The sequence below is a fragment of the Amia ocellicauda genome, chromosome 16, assembly GCF_036373705.1.
Source record: "Amia ocellicauda isolate fAmiCal2 chromosome 16, fAmiCal2.hap1, whole genome shotgun sequence".
NCBI lineage: Eukaryota > Metazoa > Chordata > Actinopteri > Amiiformes > Amiidae > Amia > Amia ocellicauda.
The window spans coordinates 12,781,598-12,805,104 of record NC_089865.1 but is presented as its reverse complement, the minus strand read 5'-3'; the positions used below and the strand labels follow the sequence as shown (position 1 = coordinate 12,805,104).

The following is a 23,507-nucleotide window of genomic DNA, read 5'->3' as shown; positions in this document are numbered from 1 at the left end:
CTTCCTTCCTAGCCTATTAATTCTATACATATTTTATACATATGTGTCTGTATGCATGTTTTGTAGAAGACCTGGCGGGAGTTTCAAAGTGCATAATATTGAATTGCTTTACTTTGCGAATTGCTGCTTACTATGGTGTAGAATTCCATCACCTGCCTCTATGATGCAGAAGACTAAGTTTCAAACCAAAGCATGAACCCCCAGGGAAGACTTGAGGATTCCAACACTGCTAGCTTGTGTTTGTTGCCTGGTAATGGTTTTGTCAACTACCTGTATTGGCTGAAGTTGTTTCCGTGATTATCTTACAAAATTGTACTTTAAACTATCCTTGTGCATCAGTGATGTAGTTCTAGATTTTGTTTAATTCCGATTCAGTCTTGATTCTCCCTGATTGCAGTTAGACTACTTCATATAAATGAAAATCTGTTTTACTCTTTCATTCTGTGGTTTTCAGCTATAGGAAACCTGTTTAAACCTCATTCAGAATTGTGCTGAGCAAATGTAATAAAAATTCTATATTTTTATTTTGTTTGCTACTGATCTCAAATTTGCTAAATACTATTATTATAAAGAATCTTCAGGGAGATATTTCAGACAGTGTGGTGATCAATGCGCTCTGTGTGAACCTCTGGTTTAATGGGTAACATGTCAAGATTCCTATACAGCGAAGAATAGGGCAGAGGCATTGTGGCTTAATACTATGCTCCTATTGGCAGTATCTCTGGATTAGCCATCAACTTATCCATAGGAACATGAAGAAAACTGAGCAGAAGTTAGTTTATAACTGAATCTGTGACATACTCAAAGGCTAACAGTCTTAAGAATCCTCTCTCATGCTGTGGCTTCTTGTAATTTGAACTCAAACCACTGCAATATGCTTTGCTTTGGTAGCGCACAAGAACAGCTTCAGTAAGTACTGTGATAGATTTTTTTTTTCTCATGCTCAGAGGGTCATTGAACAATCAATACAATCTGTAAAGTGTATTGTGCATACATATTCTGCACAAAGACAGTAGGATATAAAAGAATATGTATAGGAACGTTTCGGGGATTATTCTGAAACATCCAGCAAAAAGATCTGTCACGCACCGGAGATGTGAAAAGTTCAGGTAAGGAGGCAAATGTTTTTTCACCCAAAACATCACCAATTGGTTGGTCTACTGTTTAGGTTTGAGGCTGGATTGGCTTGTGATGAGTTGCCCCAACTGCACATAAGAGATCCTGTGCTATTCTTCTTGGAGGGGTGAAATTAAGATGTGCATGGGAAACCCAGACAAATTAATCTTGACCTACATTAAATAGGTTTTTAGTAATAAGCCATACTACTCTGACATATGTGTACATTAGTCGTGCAGTCGTAGTGTCTCGGCACCATGCTGAATGTGGAGAACCCTTATAGATAGCTAATAATATCCTTGTGTACAATATCACCTAATATTACCATGTTAGAAGTTTACAATGGACTGTGATTCATCTGAGAACAGTACAGGTGATCAGTGGACCACAGTGAATAGGAGATGTCTACACTAGTCAAGCTGCGCTTCCTGGTGTGTAACAATTGTGGGTTAGAGAGTATACAGTTGGAGGTTCCCTTGTGTTCGCAGTGGTTTTGAGATGTGTGCGCTGCATTTTGTGATGTGAAACTCTACCCCGTGAATTTTGTGTATATGTTAGATAATATTTTAATATGTTGAATTATTCTTAGAATTATTTAACATATTAAAATATTTGCTTTTATTTATAGTACATATATATATATATATATATACACACACACACACACACACACACACACAGATATGTACAGTACTAGTCAGGTGTGAAAAAATGCTGTAAAGTAAAAATTATTTCAAAAATAGACATGCTAATAGATTATATTTATCAATTAACTAAATGCAAAGTGAGTGAACAGAAGAAAAATCTAAATCAAATCCATATTTGGTGTGACCACCCTTTGCCTTTAAAACAGCATCAATTCTTCTAGGTTCACTTGCACAAAGTCAGGGATTTTGTAGGCATATAGTCAGGTGTATGATTAAACAATTATACCAAACGGGTGCTAATGATCATCAATTCAATATGTAGGTTGAAACAATCATTAACTGAAACCAAAACAGCTGTGTAGGAGGAATAAAACTGGCTGAGGAACAGCCAAACTCAGCTAACAAGGTGAGGTTGCTGAAGACAGTTTACTGTCAAAAGTCATACACCATGGCAAGACTGAGCACAGCAACAAGACACAAGGTAGTTCTACTGCATCAGCAAGGTCTCTCCCAGGCAGAAATTTCAAAGCAGATGGGGGTTTCCATATGTGCTGTCCAAGCTCTTTTGAAGAAGCACAAACAAACGGGCAACTTTGAGGACCGTAGACGCAGTGGTCGGCCAAGGAAACTTACTGCAGTAGACGCATCATGTTTACTTCCCTTTGCAATCGGAAGATGTCCAGCAGTGCCATCAGCTCTGAATTGACAGAAAACAGTGGGACCCTGGTACACCCATCTACTCTCTGGACTCTCTTGCGGCCAAAAAAGCATACCTCCGACGTGGAAACAAGGCCAAGCGACTATGCACAAACTATGCATGAAAACAGGAACTGGGGTGCAGAAAAATGGCAGTAGGTGCTCTGGACTGATGAGTCAAAATTTGACATTTTTGGCTGTAGCAGAAGGCATGTTTTCGCCGAAGGGCTGGAGAGCGGTACACGAATGAGTGTCTGCAGGCAACAGTGAAGCATGGTGGAGGTTCCTTGCAAGTTTGGGGCTGCATTTCTGTAAATGGAGTTGGGGATTTGGTCAGAATGAATCGTCTCCTCAATGCTGAGAAGTACAGGCAGATACTTATCCATCATGTAATACCATCAGGGAGGCATCTGATTTGCTCCAAATGTATTCTGCAGCATGACAACGACCCCAAACATACAGAGAAAGTCATTTAGAACTATCTTCAGTCCTGGAAGTGATGGTGTGGCCCCCACAGAGCCCTGATCTCAACATCATCGAGTCTGTCTGGGATTACGTGAAGAGAGAGAAGCAACTGAGGCTGCCTAAATCCACAGAAGAACTGTGGTTAGTTCTCCAAGATGTTTGGGCCAACCTACCTGCCGAGTTCCTTCACAAACTGTGTGCAAATGTACCTAGAATAATTTATGCTGTTTTGAAGGCAAAGGGTGGTCACACCAAATATGGATTTAATGTAGATTTTTCTTCTGTTCACTCACTTTGCATTTAGTTAATTGATAAATATAATCTATTAACATGTCTATTTTTGAAAGCATTCTTACTTTACAGCATTTTTTCACACCTGCCTAAACCTTTGGAACAGTACTGTGTGTATATATATATATGTATAAGCTATCTCTCTCTCTCATATATATGTGAGTATATACTATGAATAAAAGCAATTTCTTTTAGGATAATTAAATCCCTATTCACGTAATGCCTGTCTCCAATTTTTTTTTTTTTTAAACTATAATCGGAAAGAGGGACCTAGTTAAAACTATTTTTTTTTTTTTTTTTTTTTTTTTTTTTTTTGCTTACTCCCACTAACAGCCCTTCACCGCCTTCAGATACATAAGCAAACTAATTCTTACAAAATGCTTATCACTTGTCATCTGATAGTGGCAGCTTAAAAATTACTTGTAGTTCTCCCTTTGCTGCAAGTTCTTTTGTGTCTCCGACATCGTCTTTGTCTTACACAATTAAAGTGTTACACGCTAGAATAATTTAAATTGCCAGTGCCAAATGGAGATTGGGTCCTTTTAAAAATAGCTGAATTTGTTTACTGATTGTGTGCAGCTATTGACTTTTCTATTATGTGAAAAGGCTCTGATTAGTCAGACTGTTTCTTAGATTTGGCAGTGGAAAGCAACGGCCAGTGTTACAATACAGTATGCCATACTTTCCATTATTGTCTTAGGAGCAGTTCAGGCTGGAATGATTCTGTGGTCAATATAATAAGTGTGTCATTTTTATATTTCTAAACCTGTCACAATAGACTTGCTAATTACAAATTAGGTACACCTGCACTCAAATTAAATGCACTATGTAAGAATCTGGGATCACAGGTTAGCTTTTCCCAAGTTTGTATGTATTTATTTTTATTTTGCTTCATGGTAACAGTCATTTCTGGTTTTGTTATTTTTTTGTTGGCTGAAGGGGGCATATCTTTATTTTGTAAAGTGCTGCAGTTTGTTTTTTTGCATAAGTAAAGGTTACGGTGTGAAGATCACCAAATGTTTGCAGGAACAACATTTTGTGCTTTTCTTCCTGTTGTGTGAAATAAGATACTCCGCTAGAAAATGGGAAACATTTTTGAATAGCTGACCAATTTTATAACCTGTTATGTTGGAAAAATGTTTTGATTGTCAAAAAGAAACCACTTTTCTGTTATAAATGCAGTGTGGGACAACAGACTTTAAAGTCATGTGAATATAAGTGTCTTTGTTGTAACTGTCGTCAAAGTTTAAAAGCTCTATCATCAGTTCATAGCAATTTGAATTGCTGAAATGGTTTTCTTTAGGCCTCACTGAAGAGATATGAGAGTCATCCTTGGCACTGATAATATTCTATAGAAAGAGAAGGAAAAATAAAATTAAAGTCAAATGTTTTTATTTTGTTTTCATTTAGGTATATATGCTCTGAACTTATGTTTTCTGGCATCATATTCCGCGTTTTGTATACCTTCCGAAGTGAAGAAAAAAAAAAAAAGATTCTGTGATAAAAAGATTTCAAATATAATTTTTGGGAGTTGTGAACCACCTCCACTCAATGATATAGTATATTTCTTTCTCAGAAAGCCCTACTATTTCACTCAGTCATCCCTGTTGCAGTCTAAAGTTTCTCACAGTACGTGGTTACACAATTTAAGTGTTGCACATACTTTGAAAAATATTTCTACATTCCCTCAGTACTTTTTTGCACTCTGGAATTCAAGCAAAGTAGAGAGATTCATATCTGTGACCTAATCCTCCCTGTTATAATGCTTTCTCTCAGCTTTTTCTACTGAGTGAATGCATTTGTTCCAACAGCTCTTTAAATCACCCTGAAGTATCAACAACATTCCTATGTGGTTATTTTTCTGGATTATAAGAGTTATAGTTTTTCATCAGAAGGCGTGGTGGCCTGGCTCCATCGAATACTTTACCATTTGTAAAATATCTTTAGAATCGTACACTATTGTCATTTGAAGTATGACACAATATTTTTAAAATTAATTTGTTTGTAAGTCATTCCACAAAATGCCAATAACCTATCATTCTTCTTCTTGATAACATGATTACTTGATATCTTGGTGTAATGTAATTCTGTTTGTTTTAGTAATTTGGAAAACGCAAGCCTCCCTTAAAAGCTGGTGTTGAGATATTCACACAGTTGTATAGAAACATTGATTAGGAGAAGAAACATTTTTAGATCTTGTTTATACCTTCACACAAGGTTTTGTTTTTCTTCTGTTTTATTGTTTTTATATTATAAATGGTTTTAAACCAATATATTCGAGTGGTTAATTAAAGTGTAATATGTTTGTAATTATAATTTTAAAAGGAAATAGCCTGTTTAAGATAGAATTCAAATTAAATGCATCTTCAGGAGTTGAAAATAAATTATTCATGTATTTTATCAGTTCTACAATGTTGTATTTTAAAGGAGTGCTTCTCTACACTTTTAATACACTACCCAATTTTAATGTTTTTTTACGTGGGTCATAAAAATGTAATCTGTTGTTCAGTCGTGTCCGTTTAAATTTTACACTGGGTTTTTGGAAGTACTTTAATTGCATGGCAATATATATAATTTTCTGATCATGTTCTTGTTTTAATTTAATTCAACTCTGACATTCATAATCATAGTCAACCACTTCTTAAAAGCTATGGAAAATGTGTGAATGAAGGATTTGGAATTTTACTCATCAAAACTTTGTTGTCCAAGCATTTTCACAGTGTCTTCACTAATGTCTTGGTTTACCACTCTTTTCCTTTCGTCAATCACACCGAGTATCATGTTTATTCCGCCAGTTAAATGTAAAAAAAAAAGTTTTCATTTTATAATCAGAGAGACATTTTAACTGCTGTCAAACACTACATAACAGCACTGTTATGCACTGATTATATGTTACAGGGAAAATAAAACCCTGTGTAGATCAGTATTAATTTTTTGGTTTTAAAATGAGAAACAGGTTCCACAAAAAATACTATTTACCAATAAAAGAGGAGCAGTTTTCAGGAAATGAATTCAGCCTTTATTTACTTGAAATTGAAAGCAATTTTTTTTTGTGTTCTTAAATGTTTTTTTACTCCCATTGCTTAACCCAGTGCATTCATAATATAATCAATGAGGGTAAGGTCTGTGGGTACTGGACTGTCCTGAAATCAGACCACAATCCAGGAGAAACTTAATTTTACTCTGTCTGTTTCTATAAAAGATCCTAAAGCAAACCCCCCAATATAGCAGTTTTAGCACTTTACGTGTTCCCTTTTCCTTAACATTGCCATGTGGTAGGATATTACGGCAAAATATGCTCAAAACCAATGATATGGTAAGTTACCAGTTGTCAGGTGTGTATAGCTGTTTCCTGATGATCCTTAAAGCTGTGCGGATAAGTCTGAACTCAAAGCAGCCTACATTCCCGAAGTTCCCGCTGTTGTCTGTCTTGGGGCAGGGTGCCTTGTGGCAGAGTCTCCGTCGCCGTGTTATGAAACACGATCCCCATATTTAGTGCCTTTGTATGAAATCCTTGGTATAATTACAGTTCCTGTTTGTAGTTTAAGCTTTTGAACCTTTGACATCACACCATGAACAGCTATGATAAATCCTGTAAGGCAGCAATTAAAGGCTGAGGGCTTTGCTCATACACATTTCATGAGCTCTTATGACCAAATATGCAGTTTTCCTGTCCTATTCTCTCCACCCTTTTCAGAGTTCCCACTTTTTAACATTTACATTTAGTTTTTTTATTGTATAATGTATTTAATTATGTTTTATGACCGCTAATTAGTAGTAAGCAATGGTAACTATATTCAGCTATCTAAAAGCATATATATATAAAAGTTACTCTATAAAAACAAATCTTGAACAATATAAAGCGCTTATTTTTGGCAATGCTTAAGGTAATGCTCTTTTGTATTTGTTCTTTGGAAATGTGAATATTCTGGGCTACCTCTGGATGGTCTTGCATTGTTTGAGATGAGATGTAGAGGTAGTATATAATTTTAGACTTAAAAGTTCTTTTTAAGTTTCACATCTTTACAAACTACTTATTGGAACCAGCAGTGGTGGAACTGGATTTTCTGCTTTGAATGAAACCTTTAAAAAAGTAGAACCAGTTGCTCAATTCTTTGAGTAGTGAACGGCTATAAGTGTTTTTAACCCAAATGGCTTTGAAAAGCTTATGTAAATAATGGATTTGCTTACAACTAAACCTTCCAAAAACTATTAGGAGTATCATGACATTCTGAAAACTGATTCCTTAAATACCTTACAAAAACTTCACAAGAGAAATAGTTTCCAGTCTAAATATTCCAACCATCCAGTCAATGACTGGAAACATTCAGGGATGTTAGTAGTTTTGGCAGGGAAAGATGTTGGAACACACCTCTCTCTTTGCAGGGGATTGCTGAGCTCCCCCAAATTTTTTGTTTTTGTCGATTTCCTTGGCTCCATTCCTGGTGGTTTTATTTTAGCAATCAAATGCATGCAGAAATTGAATGCATACAGTTTCAGCTTCCACATGACTTTTTGCTGTGTAGTATCAATAATCCCGTCCTCATCCTCCGCTAAATACTGTGGTTGTATTTGCATAGTTTCATTCCTATGATGTTTGGATTGTTTAATACAAGTAGTAGTGGAGTTGTGATCATTAATTATAGAAATTCCAAAAGGAAGGGAAAATACTGCTCAGGAAAAAACTGCATCTTTGCCTCAGTTCAATTTGTTATTTATAAAGATTTATGTCTTGAAAACTTGTTTGTTCAAAAAACAGGTTTATATATGGCGTCCAATTTAATTTAGCAAAACTATGTTTGATGTTTGTCCTGTAGACCCAGAGGCAGTGTCTGCTGAGCTAATTCTGTGCCTAGGGGGAAGAAGGCCCCATCACATCACATCTATCATTGTCTAAAGCTGAAATTCTTAGTGCTCTTTAGGACTAACAATTTTACGGTATAATGTGACTGCCAACACTGTCCTTAAACTGCAAATAAAGATTGGCTTTTTACCGGTAACAAGGTCATCATTTGCAAACGGCTAGGTATTGTTAGGCAGTGTCATAAACCTGTAAAGGAGTCCTTCTGAGCTGTCAGTGCTCCAGTCCAGTCCAGCCCTGTCTATCAGTCCTTCATCCTCACAGATGAGGTGAGGATTTTATGATTTGGAGAAGTGCTTTCTTTCGGTGGTTAGAGATCTCAATACAGTTACTTAACTCATTAAGTCATTTCAAGATCAAACATTGTAATTAATGGTTTTAAAGTCTTTCTTAAAAAATAAATACAAATAATAGGAGTTAGGAGCACCAGTAACTGGTCTAGCCAATGCCAAACTGGTAGTTTGGTTGTCAAAAAAAATGTAGTGCTTCTGCGCATGTGTGAAATCAGTATTTTTGCCATATGCTGGAGGGAACATCTTGTGTTTTGTAGAGATTGATTCAAGTCGATTTCAATAACCAGAAGGTGTGAATCCATTGTATTTGTTTTCTGTGCTGAGTTTTTGTTTCCGCCTGTGATTGCAGACTTCCTGTCCCTGAAGGGATGAGGCTCGGGCATTGACTGAATTTTCCAAAGTGCGTTTAAACTTTCCAGTTGTGGCAGTGTCTCCGACTTCTGCATCTGCTGCGGTATTCTGGCAGTAGACTTAACCAGAATGATTGCCCTTAAGCCTGGGCTTCGTCAAAGAGCTCCCCTGCCAGACAGTCACTCAGTCAGCCAGGCAGTCCCAGATTTTAGAAGGTACATGCCAGCTGCAGCCTTCTGTAAATACAGGAATCAAGCTATGAAGGCAAACATTTACTGCCTAGGTTAACAACTTAATACAGTGTACTGTTATTAATGCAAAATAATATGGTGCGGTTCAGAGTTGTCAAGCGCAGTGCATGATGTCTAATCCAGGGTTTTCTTAGGGAGTTACAGCTTTGTCTCACTGAATGCTAATCAACTTTGGATGAGTGCATAACTGAATAGACTATTCTCTACACTATAAATGTAGTTAACCACTAAAAGGAGTTGTCTGTTTTTAATGATATACTTAAAGGGTAATACTGCGTAAGAAAAACGTGCAGAGTTTACGGTTAGAGAAAAATCCATAATGCTTTTGGTCATAATGAAGCAGAAAACTGGACTGCATTCAATCATGCTAAACAGAGCGTTGTGAGTGGTGTTGTAAGGGCAGTGTGTGGTTTATTATGATTTTTATTAATAAAAGCAGAAGTGTATTAAACACAGGTTTTGCATCTGTATCCCCAAAACTACTGTAATTACTGGAAGTGATACTTTAAAACCAGATTCACTGAGCTTGGGCAGATTTTAAAATGCGTTCATTTTATTTTATTTAAAATCTCATTCGATTAATACACCGATCTCCTGTGTTTTGGATTATATTTGCTTTGGGAAGAAAATCCTGATAAAATCATGGTGTGTTTTTATTGCCCGTTGAAAGACTTTCATGCAGCTAAAATAAGCATTTTGATGCCGGTGGAATTAAGAGTTTTTGTCAGTCTCTTCTCATCATGGATGATTAGACTAAAATGTCTGCTTGTCTTGACTTGAGATCACCGCAGCTTCAGATAACATGCTTCGTGATTGAAGGTCGAAATATTTTGAATTCTAATAGGCTGCCACATGAATTGCCTGAAATAGACTGTAAAATTTCAAGGCTTCCTTTTCCATCTGCTGTGAAAAGAACCATTGGGAATGGCTGAGCTTGATGATCATAGAATTACTGGATGGTGATTCTAAACCCCTCAAAGAGAAGTTGCTATGGAGATCCAGTTCCAAACTGTGAAATGATTCACCTTTGAAAGGCTTGAGGGGCTGAAAGCTGAACACATCATTGTTCAGGTGGCCATTGGTTAGGAAATTGCTGGTGCCTGTGCAATCAGCACTCCTATGGTAGTTAAAGATCTAAAAAGGTTTGTTCTCTGAATGATGTGGGACAACAGTGATGTGCATAAGATAGCTTCTTTCAATCATAGCCTCCTCAGCCCAGCTCTTGTAAAAATAGTGAAAAAATGGAAAGGAAATGAACACCTTTTTTTTTTTTTTATAATATATATCAAGCTAATGAAATTTTAAGGTGCCATAATGCATTAATTCTTTCAGGACACAAACCTCTAGTAAAATTGAAAGCTTCACTGTACATTAGAATTAATTGAGTTTTGCTTTTTTATATTTGTATCTTCAATAAAATTGAATTAATACAACGTTAAAAGGTGGGAATTTGTGACTCCTGTTACACAGCAGTTTGATCAAATGTATTTTCAAAACTGCATTGGAAGTACTTACAAATCTTTTTTTTTTTTTTTTTTTTTTTGCATACTTACTTTTATTTTCCAGTCTTATGTACACATACACAGACATACATGCAAACATAAATCATGGCTGGGGAAAAAAAACATGTAATTTCTTGTGAATCTAATAATTTAGGGTTTTAAATGTACAGCAATTGGTGTATGGTTATACACCTGAGGACCCAATGCATATGTGTAGAAAAACATTTTAATGGGCAGTTACTTTCAATGTTTTACTCACCAATACAAATCAGCTAGACTATTCTCAGATACACATCCATTAAAAAACATTGTTCATGCAGGATATCATATCCAGGGCCTCTGGAGATGCTTTATTGTCTGCATTTATTAGTAATTGATTGAGATTTCCTATATAAATAATGAAACGTGTGACAGAACATGAATATTATGCATTTAGATTCAGCCTACAACAACAAGGGTCCTGTTTGTCTGCATTGCTTGTGGTTTCTGTTTTCCGAATTTGTCAGTAATCTGCCCGTCCCTAGTGCGGACTTGTAAACCAGTCTTTACTGTGCTGAATACCAGGGAAATTGCTGCTGTAAGCTTGTGTACTAGGCTACATCTTAAAAGCTGGTGTAGGAATGTATTGTAAATGAGGTAGGTATGCCATTTCCTCAGTTTACATGTGATGGCATGTGAAGGAAGTTAAGTTAACAAGAACTGTAATTTGACAAGATTGCATTAGTGACATGTCCTTATTCCTGTGTGAACCTGAACATATCCCCAACCAGTTTTAGGTGTTTGTTGTGTTCATTTCTCTGTACTTATAATATAGTAAGTGTCACTTGCACTTCAAACAGGCAGTTTTTCTAAACATTTAATTTCTCAACCTTTAAAGCGGATTCTGTGGTCTCTCAGACTGTTCTACTTCTTCTCATGTATTGGTCTGATTGTTTGCAAATTATAGGCATGTAGAAAAGAGAGAGCAAGACAGTGTTTTACTTGAGGGCCAAATGAAGGGCATTTCTCAAAACTAACCCATCTGCTTAGAATAAAATAGGGGGGGGAGTTGCAATGCTTATAGCCTAGTTGATTTTGAAACATAGATTTAAGTAGACAGTTTCCTTTGGAAAGTGGCAGAATATTTGCATCTACAGAAAACAAGATGTTTGCTGTTTTTGACCATTAATTTTGAACATGTAAAATGCTGGAAGCTGTAATCCTGCTACTGCTCTGGTACCAAGGTAGAAATATTTATTGCACATTCCATGTAGAAGGCTAGAGGGGACCCTTTACTTTTACTTAACACAAGTGAGCGCACACCAGGAACGACTTCTACAGCTGGCTGTATGCTAGAGGCGTACAGTAGTGTGTAACCGCCTAGTACTATTAGAGTGTCCGAGCGCTTTTGTAGTTTTCATTTGTTCAACATATGAAATCAGACCACTTATTTAAAAATATGGACAATTGAGGGGGGGGAGGCAATTAATTGACTGTTTAATTGAGTTTCAAACTGGCATACATGCAGTTATTTGAAAATGGTAAAAGCGAAGGAACTCATGGGCACTTATGCTTAAGTGCAAGCGATATTTAGCGCTTTGGTACCAGTCATCTTCACAATGTAGTTTGAATCATGGAAATGCACAGGTATTGCAGGGGGTATTTATGTCTGTCATGCTTTTCCACAGAGAGAGAAGATGCATTGAAGGCAGGGACCCTGTTGTTCTTGCAAGGTCGTCGTTTTTGCAAGTGTTTTAGTGGAACCTGTTCTCAGCCTGCCCTTAGCCATCCTTTTTACTGAGGTTATTTCCTCAATACCTTTGTAATTGAAGTTGTCAATGGACCAAAGAACTTAATTCCTTCACACCCACCACATAAATCTTATTTTTATTTTTCAAAAGCTGTGATGAATGTCTATAAACAGGCTCCATTTGAAAAAATTGGTCATAATTGTGTAAATTTTGTAATATCAGAATGTGGCATTGCAGGAAATGTTTGTAGGTGAAATATGAAAAACATTTTTTAAATAAATGTCAATAAAAGGCAAACACTGGCAGGTAAGATTAATTGAAATAAACACTCTGCTATTAGTTTCTGTTCCTTGCAGTCTTATTCATGTGAATGTTGTAATGAAGCACCTGGAGATGTATAGATCTGTCCTTGCGGCGCTCCTTCAGCAAGTGGGGCGGCCGCTCAGTGCAGCACCAGCGCCTCTCGGACGCAGGCCGATCAAGATCCTTTTGAAGAAAAAAGGCTTTTGTTCAGTCAATAAAGGCACACCTGCTAATGGTCTTTTCAAAAAATACAGTAACCGAAATTAAGTGGTACAAAGTTAAATGCCACGATAGACTTGACTTCTGGAGCGTGTGTGTCTGTGTGTGTGTTTGTGCGTGCATGCATGCCTGTGTGTGTGTGTGTGTGTGTGTGTGTGTGTGTGTGTGTGTGTGTGTGTGTGTGTGTGTGCGTGCGTGCGTGCGTGCGTGCATGCATGCATGTGTGTGTGTCTGTGTTAAGTCTTCCTCATGGCTTTGTGTGGCGCCACAACCTTGTAAGTGCCGTCTTCATAGAAGCCTGACTGGATGCAGTCGTTAAAGGTCTAATTGTGGAGATCCACCCCACCCCCAACCGACCCCCCCCCCGCACACTTTTTTATTTTTTTCTTCCCATGCATAGAGCGCTGCTATTAAGGCTGAATGGAGCTGGTGTGAAGTATGGGTTAAATTGGGTGAAATTAAAGCAAATTACTTTGGAATGTTGAACCCAGAAAATAGACGCTGTCAGCGAACAGTTGACAGCCTGCTGATCAGCTGCTCGAAACCAAATACAGGAGCGAGAGCGAGAGAAATAAGAAATGATAGAAATTCACTGCTTTGTTTCAATCTTGTCTTGTTTATTTAATACAGGGGTGGAAACTGGGCCAATTCTTTACACCCCCCACCTCCCTTTATCCCTTGTAAAACTCCCAGGTCTGAGCTGGTTTGTGATACCGTGATTAAGCACATTTCTGACATTATATATTGAAGTGAAAATCATATAAACCTCTTCCATCAGTACTCAGAATTGTTCTATTTAAATATGTATTGTGTTTGAAGGAGGCAAGTGATGGCAAGCTGTCTATCCAATTATTTTTCTTCTCTGCCGTTTCAAGTATAATTCTATTTCAATGTGTGTGTCTCACAATGGGATTAAAAGTAAGCTTATTAAATATAGATATCAGTGTACTCTCTTGTACATTTTTACAGTATGAACTGCAGCAGTTGTATTTTATATATAATTAATACATTGGCAACAGTGTTTCTTTGTAGCAAACTGTTTCTCCCAACAAAAGTTTAATATTAGCAAACATTTTATTCCCCCATTATGATAGAATTTAGTCTTGATTAAATAACTGCTACAAAAGCACCGCACATGATACTTTTACATTTTATTTTGCAGACTTTCTGTACTTCCGTTATATTTTGGGTTATTTTGCAATGGTGTTGCAAAGACTTGTGCTGCAAATTATTCTGGTACCTAATAGTTCAAACGTGAGCACAACATACAATAGCAAATTTTCAATCCAATCAGTGCATAAATCTCAGCCTGTAAATTGGAGCAGCAAAACAATAATTCCACTGATTAGCCCCTTTCCATTTCTTGTAAGTGAACTGTTTATACTGTTAAGTACCTCTGGAAAAGAAGAAAAGCCAAAACAGCCTGATTAGTCAAAGAGTAATTGGATAACTTCATTTCACCAGGAGGAAGAATTGCTTGATAACAGCTTACACCAAAGTGTAGTGGTTATGTTGAATTGAATGGATAATGCGCCATTATTACAACTTTTTCCTTTTTTTATTTTTGTAAATGTAATTTTGTATCCTGTATAAGATAGTGATGTTGAAACATTATAATCTTACACAGACAATATGAGATTTATTAAGTCTTACTATTTCAGTGTAAGAGCATAATTATTTACATCAGGTGCATTTCTAAATGGGCATTTCAGCATTTCTTCAGATTCTCTTTTCAGTGATTCCTTCTCTTTGAGCCACACAGAGGATAATACCAACCGTATCTCATCTGCTCTTTTCCTAAATGATAACTTAAGGCCCAATGATGATCATTATTAGTAGTAATATTGTTATTATTATCCTTTAAAGAAAGGCTGTCTGTGATTACTTGCGGTCTTCTTGTGGCATACTCTTGTTTCTTTTCTTTGAGAGCCTGTGACAGTGGGGGCCCGGTTTGCTGCTGGGTCTGCGACAGCTATGGGGACTCCCTGAGCGTCTGCACCTCCCCTGTGCCTGAGAGGGAGCTGCACTTAGTGATGTAGGGAGAGGGAGGTGCTCCCCTCCCTGGAGAGGGCTCTAAAGATACAAACACTGTCTGCCTAGAGCTGAACCGGGCTGGGCTGGGTTGGTTGGGTTGGGCTGAGCTGGGCTTGTCAGGTGGACTCTACTGGACGGCATGCAAGCAAGCAGTGATAGGCTTCATCTGGTTGGGAGGTGGTAACCCACTCTGATTGCAGCCTCTCCAAGACAATATATTCACAACGCCCACAGAGGGAGATTCCTTTAGGTAGCAGCGATCTTGGAGATGAAATTAACAAGGCCTGAGTGAGCAGAGAGCACAGGGGCTGTTCAAGGGACAGCCGAAGAATCTCTGTAGTACTCAGAATTATGTCTAATTCGACACACCAGTGTTGAATGGGAAAGTCTGGCAGTAGTTTTAATAATGCTATCTGTGTATGTGTGTGTTTTTTTTAACTGTACACGGCTCATTTGGGAATTGGCGTCAAACAACATTGTTACGTCTTGTCAAAGGAAGGGTGGTTTTTGAATGGTGGTGGTGATATTGAAGTGATTCATTTTCTACACAGATTTTCTTACATGTCTCTGTTAGTCATGCTTCATGTGCGTCTAAAACTAATCAAACAAATAATTACACACTGCAGGTAACCTGAGATCATTCTTTGTCAGTGGCTTTTATAGTCACTGACTAGAGGACGTAGGCTTCTATGTGATGCAAATAAATAGTACTTACATTAAATATATATTAGGCATTTTCTGTGCAAAGTTGTTTATCATTGTGTACCAAGCAACTTGCAATGCATTTTAATGCAAGAATTGTATCTGCCATTCTCAATGAAAAATTAACAGAAATGTTCTCCACATATACTCGTTCTCAACATAGTAATCGCTTTGTCTCTCCCTCAAAACAACAACACTGTGCAAGATCCTAGGAGACCCAATATACCGTAATTACACGTATACATGAAGTATTAAAATACTGAACACAGAACATACCGTAATTACTTGTGTGAACAACTTGTGTAACCAGGACTCCAGGTTAATGTAAAAACAAATAATAAAGGAGTTATTGGAAGTATATGCATACTGTAGTGTTTTCTGGTGGACAGGTTGATTAATGTTGTGCATACGCACACAACAGTTTTAAGTGACTTTAGCTTACGCCGCTGATGTGCTACTCAAAAAAAAAAAAAAAATTCAGGGTCTGCATGTATGCTAGAATACTGTAAATGAGCTTGACCTCACTCTGTCAAAAAACACTCAGTTTTTTAAATAAGATGGTGTTTTACCTATGGCAAATTAATGGTAAAGGTAGGTTGCATTATCTTGCCATATCGTGTTTTGAAAGGGTGGGAGTCTGAGAGCATACTTAAATGATATCTGCTTGTTTTTACCCCGATGTTTCCTGTTGGCAGTTTAAAATGATGGCCCTAACTGCACTTTGAATATGTGATAATAGCATGTGGTTCTAATAAGGACCAGCACAATTTTGTTAGGTTTGTGTGAATAGTTGTCACTCATATGTGACAAATGTACCTTCCTCTGCTCTCTGGATGGCCTTAAAACCCATACCCTGGAATCAGGCCGATGAAATTAGCTGCTGTGTAAATTGTGTGTCTAAGTGGTTCATTATCTAATCACCATCAGGACCACAGCAACAAAGCAGATTGATTTGGAGAGGAGGGACTGATTTCAGCCCATTTTTAAAGTTCATGTTTCATGGAAAATGCATGTTATGCCTCATAACTTCCAAATATTTCCTCTATAATACGTGCTCAGTTTTCTGTTTCAAAGGACCTCTTTGAGAAGTGACAAGAATTTCCTTCCCAGACACACAATTACATCAAGACATACGTTGATGATATACATATTTGTTTTCATTGTTGCTGTATATTATATGTAGGCTACTTTCCACTAAAGATCTGGATACGTTTAAATATATACTTTGATTTATAAATAATATGAAACTAATTTTTTAAATTATTTTCATAATTCAGATATGTTTAGATGGAATATGAGGTGTGCAATAAAGATGATTCTTGCCCGTTTTGTTTTTTCTGTGTGGAAGACTGAAGCTGGGAACAATTATATGTATCTCACCAGAATATAAACTGAATTACATGTTGACTAGAATTTGCTGTTTTATTTAAGTTGAAGTGTGGTATTTCCCTTGGTTACTTATGCTGTATATTCAGTCACAGTGCTTTTGTCAGCATACTTTTTGGTTTTGGCTTTTCTTTTTTGTTATTTGTATGTTTTAATCTCTGATTTATTTATTGTTCTTGATTGGAATTTTTAAAATTCACTGCCTTGAATTTATATAAAAAAAAAATGTATGCAGTAGTGGAGCAATGTTTTTAATCCGTCATATAAAAGCAGAATCTTTTATTAACTGTAAATCATTGAGAGAAAAAAATAATCTAATATGGACTTTAGTTTTAGTTTTTGAATACGAAAGTATACTGTAAGCATTATCTTTTCCAGCTGTAATAATTGCACTTTACCAAAGTGGCCATTTCTTATCATGCCTGTTGTAGGTGCTTTTGAAGACGAAGATATCATCCACGTGGAGGGCTGTGTGGATCCGGTGCGGGACATGGAAATCATTCACGAGGAGCTGCGGCTAAAGGACGTGGAGCTCATCGGACCAATCATTGAAAAACTGGAGAAAGTGGCTGTTAGAGGAGGAGACAAAAAGCTGAAACCTGAATATGTAAGTCCTAATTGATGGGTTCACAGTGTGTTGGTTTTCACATGTCCTTGCACTACAGTACAGATATATTCCACTGTGGATGAATGTTTTTTTTTTTCCTTCAAGCTCCCCCCTCATCCCCCTTTTTCTTTTCAGAGATTGAAAGTGATAAGGGGTCAGAGGGCAGCCGCGGTAGAAATCATTAATAGTGAGTTACTTATTCAGCTGCTAACCTCGGGTCACAGAGCTGGGCTAATGAAAGTGCTTCCACAAGCTTCTTTTCATCTCAAATCACTTCACAGTACTGTCTTGCTGTGAATTTAGTAATGCAAAGTATTGAAAACCCAGAATCCTCAATGCAAGATCATGTATAAATGTTTAGATTTTGTTTTGACAGTACATTTCAGCTCTGCAGAATAGATTACACTATGAACAATACTACTTTATTTCCTGTTTTAAATCATTACATTCCCAGTAAATCTTGGAATGTGTGTGAATAATAAATATGACTCATTCATACCTTATATATCACTTATGTAGATCCTCATGTCAGCTGTGTGGCATTTCCACACAACTCATTTAAAATCTTCAGCTACATTAGAATGGCAGTTTTCTGCAAACAGATGTTATTTTTGTTCTTACATTTCATTCATGTACAAGTATACGTTTGATTACAAGAAGCCTCACTCTCCTAGTCATGTTGCCAGCGGCCAAGTGATATGAAGTGAAAGAATGGGAAACTTGAACAAGCTAAGGTTAAATTAGGTATACAGATGGTCAGCATAATCTTTGTTTCATTTAGGTTTTTGAGAGAGCATTATTTTTTGTTATTAAGTGATTAAATGAGGGGTTACATTTTGGCCTGAGCTACGATTAGTCCCCAGTAAACATAGGCAATCATTAAGGTTATGATTGCTTTTCTACTTACTTAACTGAATTGGGTGTACATTTCTGTGGGTCCAGCTTAAAATTTGGTGTTGGCAAGTGTTGGAGTTCAGGCTATTGTTTGGCCTTAAAATGGTTACATATTCATGCAATATAGTTGGTTAAAGTCTCCTTTAAAGTTTAGCATAAGGAGATAGTTGATATATGTATGAAATGAAGTTTTGGATTCACAATCCATACAAAAATAGGAAAATCTCTGAGCTTTTAATGAGGGCTACAGATAAAGGTAGGTTTGGTCTAAGTTACATTTATGTTGTTTGGAGAAGATTATTTTCTGTAATTTAGCTACATTTTGCACTCAAATTAAAAATGAAGTTCATATTAGGATTCTATTTTGGTCCTTGCTGGGGTTAGGGTTAGAGTCCCCAGTAAGTGTAGGCTTTTGCTAAGGTTGGGTTTGCTTTTCAACTGACTTTCAATTGCATAAGTCTTGAAATGTTTGTGTTGGCTAGTCTTGGGATTCAGGCTGAGTTTAAAATCTCACTTTACTACCAAAAACTGTAGGAGTGTGTCCCCTTCTAGGATTTCAGTGGGCATATGAAATACATTTTTACCATTGTTTATGTCGACAAAGTTTTTAAATACCTATGAGACAGTTGACTCTGCTCAAGGATTTCTTTGATTTTTATTGAAACTGACTGACCAAAGGAAAAACGCGTCAATTTGAGGCATCTGTGCCGTGTCTTTGCATTTCCTGTGCATTTGAAGTTTTTGTGAGAAAGGTCTAATGAAAGTGCTTATAGAAAAGGAAACAAATCAGTTGCCAATTCAAATTCGTATTCATAGTATAGCTCGAGAAGGGAAGTTCTCAGACGCAGGTATTTTGGCATGATTTATGAAAAACATGATGTATTCATTCACATAGCTTTATCAGAAACCTATATTGAAAAACATTGTTCATAAAAGTAACCATGGAATATTGGTGCAGGTAGAAAATCAAAGATACATTTTTTCCTCAAATATTGATAGGTTGCTATGAAAATGGTAAACCATACATAAGGTTGTGGATGAAATCTTTGTTCCTTTTGAATGATATCAAATTAAGGATTTAAAACACCACTATGAACCCACTGTTTAGCATCTTTTAAAAATATAATATTTTATCAAAAACTCTATGTTAACTAGCTTTTGAAAGTGATTTTCATTAGCACTGGGTATAAAATGAGAGCAGAAACAATGTAAACAGTGGAATTAATTGTCATCTGGAAACCAAAAGAATTTTTGGAAGTTCTTGGGCATCTTGTTAAGAAAACCAACCCAGAGCAATTCTGGTATTACATTTAGTCACAATATTACAGCGTCTGTTCTTTACCATGGACAGGGTTTAAGAAGATTTATTCCATAAAAGCATAGAACTATTGTTGTTATGACGTGAAAATATATATTACTACTTTTTTTTTTTTTAGCTTTTTATATTTTTGTTTTTGATGCAAGCATTTTGCAAAAAGCAAAAATAAAAAAATAAAATGACATTTCAGTGGTACATGTTTAATTGATCCTGCTTTTATCAAAGCTTAGTCTGTATCTACATTTGTTTTTCCACTGAAAGTCAGTCAGATTCACTCAGTTTTAAAGATAAACTTTATTCAGCTCCATTGGTGAACGGTTCAGTAAGACGTAGCAACTAGGCTTTCAGTCTTCTCCATGCACCCAAATATAGGCCTTGGTGTATATAAGCTTTGACCACTCATTAAATTAACAAGCTGGGCTATTTCACCTGCTAGATCTATTAGGACTCTGTTCCCTCGGCATAATCCCCACCAACACCGGCTTTCACACTGGCTGCTGGAGGAGCCATTCAGTGTTTGCAGGTGGCTACTGACGCACATAATTGCTGACAATTTTAGGCAATGAATAAAAATGATCTACATTACTTGTCAAAGGTTGTATATGCAGTGCCAAGTGAAATCTATGGGAAGCCTTTTTAGAGTTTAAAGAATGGTTCTTATCAAGGGTTGCACAGAGCTTGGAAGAAATAATGAATTTCAGAATAACCCAATTTTGGTATTTGACATGTTCAGCTTAGTTTAATTTTAATGAAAATGAAAAGGGTTGTTGTCATAGTGAGCATCCTTCATTTTAATTGAAATTGTATATGCATTTATTTATGTGTGTATGTATGTATGTATGTATGTATGTATGTGTGTGTATATATATATGTATGTGTATATATATATATATATATATATATATGTATGTGTGTATATACACATATATATGTATATATATATATATGTGTATATACACACACACACACACATATATATATATATATATATATATATATATATATATATATATATGTGTGTGTGTATGTACGCATGCATGCACACACATGTGTATATACATACATATATGCATGCATACATACATATTTCTCATTGCCCTGCCTTGGCATTTGTTTCAAGTATAAAGATGTCCAGTTTATTGAAGTATTGAGAATAGAACATATTTCTTTAAGAGGCTTTCTTAACATTGTCATATTAGAACAGTATGTGATTTTCAGGTAAGTTTTCACTGTCCTCTACGTGAAAGACACCATGGCATTACATGTTAAGTGCCTCACATAAACACCATTGCTCTTGGACTTGGTCATGAAATTGAGAACCCATTACAGAAAGGTTTTACAAAACAGTTAGTGAAGTTCTTTAAAATTGCTTTGGAATAATAGGAGAAACAGGATTTTGTATCTACAAATGTTCCCAAGTTTCTATTTGCGTTCACTGACAATTTTCATATAAATCCAGTCACTTTCGAGATTTTGAACATTAATAAAATATTTTCTGAATAGACAGTAGCTTATTCCAAAAATATATGCATTTTTACTTATGTATATTTATATATATCATTTTTTTCTGTCTGAAAATTTATTTTTAATTCTCAAAATTATATGTAATTAACAAAGATGGATGTTTTAAGTGTCCTATTTGGAAGATGGCAGATAGACAATCCTTAACAAAAAATAGGTGACCCTTAAACCTTCCCTTTCTGACAGAATCAGTTTGACCCGTCCAGACCTGCGCGCCTTTTATTAACACCTGCTTGTTAGGAGGGTCCTGCCACACGCAGCTTTCAGTTTCATTGCTGCGAAACTGATGAGGAAAACCTCGAAAGGGTTCAGTTTGTGTCACTTGCCGTTTGCTGTTTCCATTTCACAGATGATTAATCTTTCTGTGAGGAAAGGCCAGAGAAACAAAGTGCATTGGGCTCTTCCTGCAGTCGCTTCTGCTCAATGCACACTAGCTCACTAACTAAAAGGCCTTTAGAATTCCTGTGGAGAAAGATGTGCTGAAAGTGAATGCAGCTGGTTGGAGGTCATCAGCTTGAGGTTTCTGCCATTGTGTAATTGAGGCTTTGGCAGGCTTCTTTTTTTTTCTTTTTCTTTTTTTTTGTCAGGGGAGTGTGATTGTGAAGTGGTAGTGGTGGTGGTGGGGTGGGGGGGAGTAGTATGGAGGAGGAGGTGAAGTTGAGGAAAAAATTATTGCAATAAAAAAAAAATGCTTTGACTTGTTCCGCTAATTTCTGTAGGGCTGGATCAACAATAATAGGCTCAATTTCTTTATTACAAATTTTATAACTCCCTCCCTCCCATTTTCCCACCCATTCCCACTTCCAGCTCCTTTAATAGCACAGCTATCTTGCCTGTGGTCTGAACCCACAATGGCTGAAATAATGAATGTGGCAAATGTTGTTACAAAAGCCTGATATTTTCTACTGCTTCAGATGAAGTTAATTGCTACTTTACTTTTACATATTCAACATGTAAATCGGTTTACAGAACATAGTCTGGGGAAAAGGCAGTAGAACAAACAATCTCTCTTAAACTTTTCCTCATGGTTGTGTGCATTTTATAGTTCTCCATACCTTTAATGGCTTAGCTGTTTTCATTAAAATAATCCTTATAGTGTACTGCCTTTTATGATGAACGTTCTCTGAGAGGCATTTGCTTCTGATTTTGAAGAAAGACGGGAGGAAAAAAAAACCTTTGTGCATGCTGTCCTTGTCAAAATTCAGCCTTTCCTGTTTGAATATGAGCATTGTTCATTTTGGCATCAGGATGCCATGCATTTAGGAAATAATTACCCAGTATCCTGCTGGGTTTATATTCTTTTTCATCTACTTTAATGACTTCTTTTTCATTCCTTTTTAATCCTGAACAGGACATAATGTGCAAAATCAAGAACTGGGTAGTGGATGAAAAGAAACATGTCCGTTACAATCACGAATGGAACGACAAGGAGGTAGGGCTTTGATGTACACTCAGATTTATTAATATGCCTTTTCTTGGAATCTTTTAATCTGTGCTGCATGTTGGATTCCTTCTTTAGGTACAAAGGTCTCTTATGCAAATTCTGACTTAATGTGCATGTTTTTTCTTACTTTTTCTAAATTGTTTCTTAAATTGTTTTTATGGGACTAATGACATCTGTACAGAATGCTAACAGGCAACAAGCTTCAGAGATATACTGCCTGTTGTGTCTGTCCTAGATCTTAATTCAGTTGAGCTTTTATTTCTATCTTTATTTTCACCTCCTGTGTAGTTGTGAAAGAACTTTGGAACTGTTTTTTCCCTTCTGCCAATTGTCTTGATATGTTTTTATTTTCTATGCAGATTGAAGTGCTGAACAAATATTTGCTTTTGACTTCCAAGCCAATGATTTATCTCGTCAACCTATCTGAAAAGGACTACATTAGAAAAAAGAACAAATGGTGAGTTCTGAGAGATTGCATTCTGATGTTTATCTCACACAAGGTGATATGTTTATAGTTGTTTTATTATAAAGAATACTGGGCAAGTCATTTATCATTTAATAACATATTGGTTATTTTTGGGTTTCCTTTCACTTTGACAAGCATTTAATAAAAGCCCTGTATTTTACATTGGAATTGGATGACGAGTCAGTTTTTGACTTACCTTTGTTTATCTCTCAGATGACATCCAAAAGCTTAATTCAGCAAGAACTTTTTTGTGAATAAAATACTGTAAATTCGACCGTATTAAGCAAAGGTCTACAGTGGTTGTGTGTTGATTCAGTTTTAATGAGCCCAGTGAGCTCTCAGTTTACTTGGAAGCATACACACAAATTTAGGTTAGGTTCTATCAGTCAAGACATGCCTTGGGTTAAAAA

The 23,507-nt window shown here is 36.4% G+C and overlaps 1 protein-coding gene across 1 annotated transcript in view; it reads left to right on the top strand.

The window, feature by feature from the left end:
* Window positions 1–23,507, top strand: part of ola1 (Obg-like ATPase 1) — a 47,199-nt gene that overhangs the window by 4,133 nt on the left and 19,559 nt on the right. Inside the window, exons 5-7 of the mRNA XM_066687395.1 lie at window positions 17,279–17,454; window positions 22,539–22,619; window positions 22,991–23,088. Of these exons, the coding sequence (XP_066543492.1) occupies window positions 17,279–17,454; window positions 22,539–22,619; window positions 22,991–23,088 (355 nt within the window). The remainder of the gene's footprint in view (window positions 1–17,278; window positions 17,455–22,538; window positions 22,620–22,990; window positions 23,089–23,507) is intronic.